This window comes from Balaenoptera musculus, chromosome 5 (genome assembly GCF_009873245.2).
Source record: "Balaenoptera musculus isolate JJ_BM4_2016_0621 chromosome 5, mBalMus1.pri.v3, whole genome shotgun sequence".
NCBI lineage: Eukaryota > Metazoa > Chordata > Mammalia > Artiodactyla > Balaenopteridae > Balaenoptera > Balaenoptera musculus.
The window spans coordinates 76779404-76791622 of NC_045789.1; the positions used below are offsets into that span (position 1 = coordinate 76779404).

Here is a 12219-nt window from a genome sequence, read left to right on the forward strand (position 1 = left end):
AGCCAATTCTAGTCCTGTCTATGATCATCCACACCTGCAGCTCTGACGGAGACGCTGCAAGCCTGAGGGTAAGAACTCTTTAGTTTTGTTTGCTGTAACACTCATGAAAATGAAATAAGGGCTGCATGGGTCTTTTCTAAAGAAAATGGGAGGAAAGTAGATTTGTTCAGATTTTCAGATTTTTCAGACTTATTCAGTAAATGGGAGGAAAGTAGCCTTGTTCAGATTTTCAGTATTTATTATTTTGCCTATACTAATCTAAATGTTAATGATTAGTGAGTGACCTTGGGCTTACTATTGATCACTATTGACCTGAGGAATTGTCTTGCAGGTGCTTGAGAGTTTGGGTTTCCTTTTGCTGGTTTCTGGAAATTTATGACACCTAGCAGAGTATAAATAGCTTCAGAGAGAGGCACATAAGGTGGGAAGAGAGGAAGAGGCCACAGTGGCAATTAGTCCTGGCAACGGAATTAGCCTCGGTAATCACACCCTAAACTCTTTCATTTCAGAGTTTGAAATGCCTTCCATTTGGGTTCCGAAGGAACAGATAGGTCTGGGTTCTAATTCATGCTCTACCGCTTATTCACTGGCTCACCTTGGACAAGTTACTTAACCTCTGAGTTTTAGCTCCTCCATTTGTAAAATGGGGATAAAAATATCCATCATTTTATTGGGTTGTTGAGAGGATTGAACAAGATAATGAATGTATGGAAAGCTTTCAGCTCTGTGCCAGGCAAACGGGAAACGCTCATAAAATGTCAGTCTTTCTTACTCTTACGTTGTAAAGATTATTCAACATTCGATGGGTTTTTAACCCCTACTCCATTTTTTTTTTTTTGCATCATTGGGTAAAGAGAAATTAGATGTTTAAGTATTCTTTGGCAAGCCACCAATAATCATTTCATGGTGTTTTTTGACTTGGACTTTTAAATCATAAACTATTAAAGAAAGTCATTCTGTTTTTCACCTGCTTTCAGCACCCAGTAACAGTAGCATGACTATGATAGTAACATATTTATTGACTGCATCTTTCATCAAAAGTTTGTCCTACTTTTAAAAATGTTTAAATGAAATGCCATAATTTATATGCATTGCCTGAGAGGACCTTTTTATCTTATTATATTAAGAGAAGTTCAGAAAGAGTTAGTTCCTCTCACTTCTTTAGAATAAGTTTCACATGAGGTTGTGGTATTGGGCAGAGAGAAGAGGTGGGTAAAACATGAAAGCTATGACATCTCAACTCAGGGGATTCCAGATAAAGCAACTGGGTTGCTTTAGCTCCTAGACATAGCATTTTTCAAGGGCCATAGCTCCTAGACATAGGAGCGACTTAAAGTAAGTTGCTATGAACTGAAGTACTTACTCTGTGAGATAATAATGTTAAAAACACTTCATCTTCTTAATGACTATAACTGCCACTGTCCTACCAAGCCATACTGGAACGTGAGACAAGAGGAAATATCAGTAATACTAACCCTGTCTTTATGAAAAAATTTGATATTTTGTTCATTATGGATTTTATATTAATTTTAAAATATTTTATTAAAATATTATTTATCTTGATTACTGAGTTTCTTGGTGCTTCTTAAAATTTGTGCCTGAAATCACCCTAGTCTTGGTCCTAATAACTGCTTACATTTGTGATATGCTAGGTGTGATACCAAGTGGTTTATATACATTATCTCTTTTATGCCTCAGTGATCAATTCCTATCACTAAACTCATTCTCTGATTATCATGCACTGCATTATAACAGGAATTCATAACTCCAGTTAATTCATCCGATACATATTTTTGAGAGCATATTATGTACCGCATTGTGCTAAGGAATACAAAATTGAGATCATTTACTCATATATACATTAATGTATTTACTGAGCACATGCCATGTACCAGGCACTATTCTCTGTGCTGGGAATACAGAGATGAGCAAGATTGTCGGACCCCTTCTCTCATGGGTGTGAGCGGTGGGGAAGTAATCAACAAACAAATAAATGAACAAAAGTTTCAGATAGTGGTAAGTGCTCTATTTTGTAGAGAAATAAAATAGGATGAAGGGAACGAACACCAAGTTAATCTAAACGGCCTTTTTTTCCCATTAAAAAAAAAATTATTTATTTTGTTTATTTATTTTTGGCTCGTTGGGTCTTCGTTGCTGCACGCAGGCTTTCTCTAGTTGCGGTGAGCAGGGGCTACTCTTTGTTGCGGTGCACGGGCTTCTCATTGCAGTGGCTTCTCTTATTGCAGAGCATGGGCTCTAGGCCTGTGGGATTCAGTAGCTGTGGCTCACGGGCTTAGTTGCTCCGCGGCATGTGGGATCTTCCTGGACCAGGGCTCGAACCCGTGTCCCCTGCATTGGCAGGCGGATTCTTAACCAGTGCACCACCAGGGAAGCCCAAAATGGCCTCTTTAGATTAGGTGGTCAAATCAGGTTCCTTAGAGGAGATAAACTTTAAGCCAAGACCTAAATGATAAGAAAGATCCAGCCAAGGAAGGATGAGAGAAGAGCATCCCAAGCTGAGGGAAAAACTAGGGTAAAGGCCCTGAGGTTGGGGTAAGCATGATGTGGCCAAGGAACAAAGAAAGGGGCAGTATGATTGGAGTGCAGAGGGTCAGGAGAAGAGTTATATGAAACGAGATCCCAGGAGGAAGCAAGACCAGCTCCTGGGAGACATTATAATCTAGTATTGGGAGTTTGGATTTCATTCTAAGTGCAGTAGTATGTTAGGTAGGACATAGGCAGGGTGCTGTAACAAGTGACCCCAAAACACAGTGGCTTCGACAAGACAGTGCTCAACATAATGGCTCAATCCATGTCAATCCTTGTAAGTAACTGACCTAAATCCTAAGTTGGGTGGCACTTGCAGACTTATTCACTGGATTCCTTGAACTGTGTATAAGGAAACGTTAAAGACTCAGTATGACGTAGTGAGCTATAATTTCATTATGATTAATGTATTATAGTGTATTTTGAAAACAGATTTATCTTGACTCACCCTAGAGAGACAAGATAGCAGAATGGCTAAGAGCCCAGGCTCTGCACTCACCACGGGTTAAGTTGTGACTGTGAGGCAGTTACAGGGCCTCTCTGAGAGCCACCTTCTCTACCTGTAAAGGATGAACAGTGATAGCACCTACCTTACAAGGTGGTGGTTGTAGGAATCAATCTACAGAAAGTAAGTGAATGGTAGTTGTTATCCAAAAAGATAGCAGGTGGCCACTGCCTCATTTGCATGAGAGTCAATATGGCGTGGAGATGCTACCAGACATGCTGAATAAATGTGTAGATTTATCAAACAGAACAATTACTCAGATCATCTTAAATGTGGGTATGCATTAAAATTATGGTATTGGCAACTAATTTATTTTGCTGGATTCCTAAAATCTGGAAAATAACCATGGACATAAAGTTATATCACAGAGACTCTTTTTTTATGTTGGTATTTGTTCTTATTTTGATCATTGGATGGTATATTAAATGTTACAGAAAAAGGAGATGACCAAGAAAGGGCTGCGTGGGATGGACTGGAGGAAATAAACATGGAGGGACTATCTCAGCGGAAAAGTGAAAGGCCAGTTCTGGGCTCGCCCCTCCTCAGCCCCACCCCCAGCCAGTGCCTTTCATGGTCCTCTTCCACTGAGGGCACAATGGACAAGGAATATCAAAAATCAACATTCTCTCTTCACACTCACGTCACAGGATGCTTGACATGACATTTCTCTTTCCCTTTTCCTATTTTCTATGAAACGATTTTATAAAGTATTTTCATTTGTAAGTTATCTTAGGAAGTATCAACATGTTTTCTAGAATTTCTTCATTTCAACAAGAACAATCACAACAATAAAACCAGACAGGTTCTAGAGAAAGAAAAATCCAGATGAGAGCGAGTAATATTCCAGGTATCCTTTTGTGTTAGCTCTGCCAGTTTTTCTCCCCACCATCCCTGAATGGGTGCATACACACACACACAACACACACACAACACACACGCACACAACTTCTCAGAACAACAGGACAGCATGAACAGTACAGAGAAGTCTCACTACACCATGAGTTTGCCTCTTGTTCCTCCTGTTTGTCTATGGGAGTGACCAGTGTGCGGGAGACTGAGGGTCAATGCGTATTAAACACATGCAAGTAGAAGCAGGAAAACTCTCACCACTGCTAGTTACCTTCCCTTGTGTTTTCAGAGTGCCTGTTGAGGGAGGACGTAAAGTTGAAGAATTTACTGATTTAATAGTAGAATCTAACCACTTCTCACCACCTCCCTCTCTACCTTCTTTCTTGCATGAATTATTCCATAGTGTCCCCGGGATCTTCCCTGCCAGGCTTGTGCCCTTCCAGTCATTTCCAACAGACAAGCAGAGGACTCTTTAAGATGTACATCAGAATCTACGACTCCTCTACTCTACATCCTGTACTGGTTTCTTATTTTAGTCAGAGGAAAATCCCCAATCCTTACAAGGTCTGACGTCTTCAATCCACCTCCCCCAATTCCACAAGTCATTCCTCGCATTTTCCAAACATGTCCCCCCAATCAGGTCTCTGAACTTGTACCTGCTCTCTCTCTCCAGAATACTCTATCTCCAGACAACAAGTGGCTCACTTCCTCACTCCCTTTAGATCTTTGCATGAAGGTCATGTGAGGCCTTTTTAGACCATCCTGTACAAAATATCTCTCCCCAGTCACCCTCAGGTCCCCTCATTTAGTTATTTTCTTTCTAGCCCTGATCATCACCTAACAGATAAATTTATTATTTTGTGTATAGTGTCTCCTTTCTTACCCCTTTCTAGAATATAAGCTGTGTCAGAAGAGAAATTCTATCTGTTCTATTCACTGTTATATCCTCAGTGGCTAGAAAAAGTGCCTGGCAGAGTAGGTACTCAATAAATACCTTGAATAATAATATGAAATTCTTAGTTCTCCAACCACCTCTGTTCTGTGTCTAAACAAACACTTGAAGCCTGATTCTTCTCTCAAGATCCTCAGAATTCTGCATCCATGAGTTTCTTCATCTATAAAATGTGGGTAATAGTACTTCTCTCCCAGAGTTTTGTGATGGATAAGTGAGATAATATATGTGAAGGGTTTAGTATATCTCTTAGCACATCAAAAAGCTACAAGAAATGGAAATTGTTTCTATCATTATCACCATTTAGCAGTGATCCAGATTGCTTTTGCCACCAACCTAAAGACATATGGAGGCACAATGACAGGAACCATTCTGTTTATTTCCATGTTTTGGACCTTCTATACACATGGGTAAGTGTTACTGAAAGTCAGATATTCACTCAAGAGACTCTCTATGTTCACAAATACAAAGTTGAAGAACAACTTCATGGCATTAATTCAGGGGCCCACAGCATTCAGTGATGAAGAATTACCTTCACTGAGAACTTATGTCCACACAAAAACCTGTACACAGGTATTTATAGCAGCTTTATTCATAATTGCTAAAACTTGGAAGCAACCAAGATGTCCTTCAGTAGGTGAATGGATAAACTGGGGTACATCCAGACAATGAAATATTATTCAGTGCTAAAAAGAAATGAACGATCAAGCCATGCAAAGACATGGAAGAAACCTAAATGCATATTACTAAGAGAAAGAAGCCAATCTGAAAAAGGAACATACTGTATGATTCCAACTATATGTCATTCTAGAAAAGGCAAAACTATGGAGACAATAAAAAGACCAGTGGTTGCCAGTGGTTGTGGGGTGGGCGGAGATGAATTGGCATAGAGGATTTTTAGGGAAATGAAAATACTCTGTATGATACCATAATGATGGATACACGTCATTATGTATCCATAATGTATCCAAACCCTTAGAATGTACAACACCAAGAGTGAACGTTAGCTTAAACTATGGACTTTTCATGATTATGAGGAGTCAATGTAGGTCCATCAATTGTAACAAATGCACCACTCCAGTGGGTGTGTTGATATTGGGGGAGGCTGTGCATGTGTGGAGGCAGGAGGGATATGGAAAATCTCTGTACCTTCCCTTCAATTTTGCTATGAATCTTAAACTGCTCTAAAAAAATCTTAATTTTTAAAAATTTCTTTTAATTTTCTTAAAGCTTTCAGGCTATCAAAAGGGGATGTGGCAGGGGGGTGTTGACTATGACCTAGCAACACAGTCCCTAATTTGAACTGGGTGGGAGGAACTTCTGCCAACTATTATATATCTATCTCCCTTCTGGGAATCCTGACTTGCCTCAGTGATGGGGGTGTGACACAGTAACTGGCTTGGAAATCTATGAGCCAAGCTCTGAGATCAAGTCAAAGACTCAATAAATGGGTTGGAACCCTATTCCAAATTCTTGGTGAATATAGTCAGATGTTGGCATTAAAAAAAAAAAAATCCTACAGGGTTTAACAAATCACATAACCACTTAACATTATATGTTGTCTTTCTAGGAGTTGAACTCATCTTCCTCATTCATATGAGGTGATGTGTGAAAAAACTCATCTGAGGTGAACCAGTGATAAAATCCTCAGAATTACAATGAAACATATCAGAAGCATTTATGTATTTTGTAGTATTGTTACGTCAGTGCATAGTGGGGCTTCAAAGCTGCCAGAAGAAACAGAATTGACTACCAACTGCTCCAACATGTCTTTAAGAAAGGTTCCTGAAGACTTGACCCCAACCACAACCATACTGGATTTGTCCTACAACCTCCTTTTTCAACTCCAGCGTTCAGATTTTCATTCCTTCTCTAAACTGAAAGTTTTGATTCTATGCCGTAACAGAATCCAAGAGCTGGATATCAAGACCTTTGAATTCAACAAGGAGTTAAGATATTTAGATGTGTCTTACAACAGACTGAAGAGTGTAACTTGGTTCTCACTGGCAGGTCTCAGACATTTAGATCTGTCCTTCAATGACTTTGACACCGTGCCTATCTGTGAGGAGACTGGCAACATGTCACACCTGGAAATCCTAGGTTTGAGTGGGGCAAAAATACAAAAATCAGATTTCCAGAAAATTGCTCATTTGCATCTAAATACTGTCTTCTTAGGATTGAGAACTCTTTCTCATTATGAAGAAGGTAGCCTGCCCATCTTAAACACAACAAAACTTCACATTGTTTTACCAATGAACACAAATTTCTGGGTTCTTTGGCGTGATGGAATGAAGACTTCAAAAATATTAGAAATTACGAATATAGATGGCAAAAGCCAATTTGCAAGTTATGAAACTCAGCAAAATCTTATTTTAGAGAATGCCAAGACATCCATTCTGTTACTTAATAAAGTTGATTTACTCTGGGATGATCTTCTGCTTATCTTCCAATTTGTTTGGCATACATCAGTAGAATACTTCCAGATTCAACATGTGACTTTTGGAGGTAAGGTTTATCTTGACCATAATTCATTTGACTACTCAAATACTGTAATGAGAACTATAAAATTGGAGAATGTACATTTCAGAATTTTTAATATCCCACAGGAGAGAGTCTACTTGCTTTTTACCAAAATGGATATAGAAAACCTGACAATATCAGATGCACAAATGCCTCACATGCTGTTCCCTATATATCCTACAAGATTCCAATATTTAAATTTTGCTAACAATATCTTAACAGATGACGTGTTTAAAAATTCTATCCAACTGCCTCATTTGAAAACTCTCATTTTGAAGGACAATAAATTGGAGACACTTTCCTTAGTGAGTTGCTTTGCCGGCAACACATCCTTGAGGCACTTAGATCTGAGCGAAAATCTGTTACAACATGAAAATGATGAAAATTGCTTGTGGCCAGAAACCTTGATCACCATGAACTTGTCATCCAACAAATTTGCTGATTCTGTTTTCAGGTGCTTGCCCAGAAATATTCAAATACTTGACTTGAATAATAACAAAATTCAAACTGTCCCTAAAGACATTATTCACTTGACATCCTTGAGAGAGTTAAATCTTGCATTTAATTTTCTAACTGATCTTCCTGGGTGCAGTCATTTCAGAAGACTCTCAGTTCTGAACATTGAAATGAACTTAATTCTCAGCCCATCTCTGGATTTTTTCCAGAGCTGCCAGGAAGTTAAGACTCTAAATGTAGGAAGAAATCCATTCCGGTGTACCTGTGAATTAAGAGATTTCATTCAGCTTAAAAAATACTCAGAGGGCATGATGGTTGGATGGTCAGATTCATACATCTGTGAATACCCTTTGAATCTAAAGGGGACTCAGTTAAAAGATGTTCATCTTCCTGAAATATCTTGCAACACACCTTTGTTGATTGTCACCATTGTGGTTATCATGCTAGTTCTGGGGATGGCTGTGGCCTTCTGCTGCCTCCACTTCGATCTGCCCTGGTATCTCAGGATGCTAGGTCAATGGACACAGACATGGCACAGGTTTAGGAAGACAACCCAAGAACAGCTCAAGAGAAATATCCAATTCCACGTGTTTATTTCATACAGTGAACATGATTCTGCCTGGGTGAAGTATGAATTGATTCCCAATGTAGAGAAAGAAGATGGTTCTGTCCTGATTTGCCTTCACGAGGGAAACTCTGACCCTGGCAAGAGCATTACTGAAGATACCATAAACTGCATTGAGAAAAGTTATAAGTCCATCTTTGTTTTGTCTCCCAACTTTGTCCAGACGGAGTGGTGCCATTATGAACTCTACTTTGCCCATCACGATCTCTTCCATGAAAGTTCTGATTACATAATTCTTATCTTACTGGAACCCATTCCACTCTACTGTATTCCTACCAGGTATCCTAAGCTGAAAACTCTCATGGAAAAGAAAGCATACTTGGAATGGCCCAAGGATAGGCGTAAGTGTGGCCTTTTTTGGGCAAACCTTCGAGCTGCTATTCGTGTTAATTTATTAGAAACCAGAGAGATGTGTGAACTGCAGACATTCACAGAACTGAATGAAGAGTCTCGAGGTTCTGCAATCTCTCTGATAAGAACAGACTGCCTATAGAGTCCCACCCACCCCTAGGGAAATTGGGACCTGAATATACTGTTAGGATATAAATTGATACAACCTTTATGATGGCAATTTGGCAATATCTATTCAAATGAAAAATTATCATTCCTTCATGTCAGTTCCTTGAAGGAGCTCTAAGAATGTATCCTAGAGAAATGCAATTTGCAAAGGTTTATGTAAAAAAGGCATTCATCCTGGCATTGTTCGTAATCATGAAAAATTAAAAACAGCTCAAATGTCCACAAAATAAGGATTGATCTAACAAATTATAGTACATTAATGCAACAGAATATTACACAGCCATTAAAAAATGAGGTAGCTCTATATTTTCTGGTATGGAGAAAGTTACATTTTGGTTTATATGTTGAAATAGGAGTCTAAAGGAATCTATACCTGTACATTGGTGTAGTAACAGTGGTTAGGGTCTGGGAGTTTGGATTACAGGGAGCATTTGGTTTCTATGTTGTATATTTCTGTAATGTTGGAGTTGCTTAGAATGAATCTATACTTCTTTTGCAAGCAGAGAAAACAATAAAGATAATGTTAAAAGCCTACACATCCTACTCATTTTGTTTGATCTTCCCTTCTAGCCTCACAGTTCATTGGAAGAAAACAAGCTCTCTTGAATTTTGCAAAAACAAACATCAAGAACAAACATGTTCTTTCCCTGATTAGGAAAATTTCTGTGGCTCACCCACATGATAAAGGAAGGAAATGCCTTTAAGATCCGACACCGATCGCCTTGCATCCTATCATTGAACCCTATCAAATTATTGGCCCTTTCCCAGAACACACATCTCCTTTCATGCCCCCAGACTCTAGAACTTGGCATCATGTCTGCCTGTGATACCTTTCCTGACTTAGTTCGTTTAGGAAATCTTACATATCCTTCAGGCACAATCCAAATGTCGACTCTTCTTTGAAACTTTCCTCATTTCTTCCCCCAAGCATGATGTTCCTCTATTCTCTGTAACACTTGGGACATATTTTCATCACCAAACTGATTCTATATCTTTAAAAAAATCCCTTTCTTACTCTTCTATGAGCTCCTCAAAGGTGAGGACAGACTTCCCTCTGCCCTTGTATCAGCGGCAGTTTGCTCAGTCCATGGTTCAGAAAAGATGCTCAATGAATGTTTATGGAATGGACGTTGGGTTAGCTAGAGGAACTTAGTAGGGACTCAGCTGGCTTCAGGATAGAGAGTGGAATTTGAAGGCAAATTCTGAGAAGCTGAAGAGGAAGAGCAGGAATAGGTGAAAGGAAGAGAAGACTGAGAACCCAGAATTGACGGATTCCTGAGTACAGCTTGAATCAGGTGAATTTGCCAATATTTGGTTGTTCTTGACTTACAAAGACATCTATTTCAGCTCGTTCAAGCTAATAAAACCAATCTCCTAAGCAGGCTAAAATTGGGCTCTGCATCTACTGTGTTTCCTTATAGTTTGTGGTCGTATGAATTCCTCACACTAGTAGTCATTAAAAAAAGTGGACTCAAGAAGGTCAGCCTGAGAGTGTAGGGAGAAGGCTGGTGTCAATCTAGAAGTGGGTTGTACTTCCATTTGGCCGACGGCCAGTCTACTCTGAGGAGCTACAGTTCAGCAGCCCTGAGGCTGAGTGTCTCTCTTCTGTCTTCCTGGTGAGCCTTGGTCTGTCTGGTAGAAGGGGAAACCCGAGGAAACCACAGTGGAGAGATGGCAGAGGATTAGGAGAACACCTCTCCTCCCAGGGTCCCAGCAGCTGGGCTGCTGATATTAGTGTGATTCACAGCTTCGGAAAGAGTCAGACAGACACTGTATAAAGACTTTGTCGATCTTGCATAAATTAGTGTGAGACTCTTACCTTTACAGATTAATTAACTTGGAACAAACAAAGAGGATAACATGAGCCCTAAAGCTGTCAGGATTGGGTTATTCATGGCAGTTATTCCTGTCCCCAGTTTAGTAATACAGTTTTTTAAATAGACATTTTATTATAATTAAAAAAAATAACACATTAGGCTTAGTTCTCAGCAACTTCTGATTTTAGCAGCTGGACAACCCCTAAATCTTCCCCACAATTATTTGAGATCTGGTTTCTGTCTGCAGTCTTTACCTACTCACCAGGGCATCCTGCATTTGCAACCTGATTCACATTCCTAAAACAACGTTCTTGTTCTATCAGTAACTCACGACCGGAGGTAGCTTCTCAGATTAGCCACCCTTTGTCCACAAGCCAGAACGTGTTCTTTGTATAAAGGATGAAGAATAATTGGGATCCTGGTTTCCCCTGGAGGTTGTGAGGACGGCTTCATCACTGGTACTCTGCTGGGGAAACTTCCCATGGTCCCTTAGCTCCGTTTTTCACCTGTGTGAAGCTGGTACTGATCTCAGCCCTCCATTATCATTTTTCTATTTATTTTGCTTATTCCATCTTCCCCCACTAGAATGCAAACTCCTTTAGAGCAGAGATTTTGTCTATTTTGCTCACAGATGTTGCTTCTACCTCTGCCCAGGACAGTGCCTGGCACATAGCTACTCTCCAAGGATTTTCCAAAGGAAATATAGTTTGTCTGTAGACACGTCATTGATTGGCCGCCTCTGCTCTTCTCAGGTCCAGCAGGGCAGCCAAGGCCACCCACTTCAGTGTCAGCCCTTGTTGTACATCAGGCACATAGATTTACTCGGCAGGGAGCCTCCCTCACCTTCAATAACTATATTTTTGCTTACATTTTCTGGGACCAGCCGTCCCTGGGTCGTCTCCCCCTGCCCCCCACCTTTGGCTCTTCTCTTTACTTCCACCTGTTGGGATCTGCTTCATCTCAGGGGCTTGCTGTGGACAGCCCTTGAATTTCAGAGTCTGCAGATTATAGGAATCACCACAAATGGGTTTTATGGTCCCCCCCAACCCCCATCAGTGTCCCTCTTCTTGTTGTTGTATCAGCTTTTCAAGAGGAGAAGGGGAAGATCTGGGCCAATAAAGCCTCTGCCATGGCCCACTCCTCAGACGCCTTCCCCTCTCCCCCACCCCCAGATCTTTGGAGAGACTTCCTTGAATTTTCCGATAGGTCTTGCTTCTGTAGTTCCCTGATGGCATGTCTGTAATGATGGGTACATTCTTAAGCCCTGGTACGGCCAGGCCTGACAATGTCCTCCAAACAGGATGTCCCTGGCCCACATCCAGACCCACATGGATCCTGGTCTTCACTTGACCCTTCAAGGTACTTTCTGACCCTCTGCCTTGCACATGAGGCCAACCAGGTATCCTGCGGAGCTCTGGATCTCACGCCT

At 40.4% G+C, this 12219-nt stretch overlaps 1 protein-coding gene across 2 annotated transcripts; it reads left to right on the forward strand.

Annotated features, from left to right (window-relative positions):
• On the forward strand, positions 1-9498 carry TLR10 (toll like receptor 10). 2 transcript variants are annotated; one of them, XM_036853063.1, is made up of 2 exons: positions 1-68; positions 6424-9498. In XM_036853063.1, the coding sequence occupies exon 2, from the start codon at positions 6512-6514 to the stop codon at positions 8945-8947; it is 2436 nt and encodes an 811-aa protein (XP_036708958.1). In that variant the 5' UTR covers positions 1-68; positions 6424-6511; the 3' UTR covers positions 8948-9498. The 2 variants fall into 2 exon arrangements, with proteins under 2 accessions (XP_036708958.1, XP_036708959.1); XM_036853064.1 differs by lacking the exon at positions 1-68 and adding an exon at positions 5218-5263 and having other exon boundaries at positions 6424-9176.
• The last annotated feature ends 2721 nt before the right edge of the window (positions 9499-12219 follow it).

Excerpts from the sequence above, each read along its gene's own strand:
- TLR10 (XM_036853063.1), top strand. The coding sequence starts at position 6,512 with ATGAAACATATCAGAAGCATTTATGTATTTTGTAGTATTGTTACGTCA.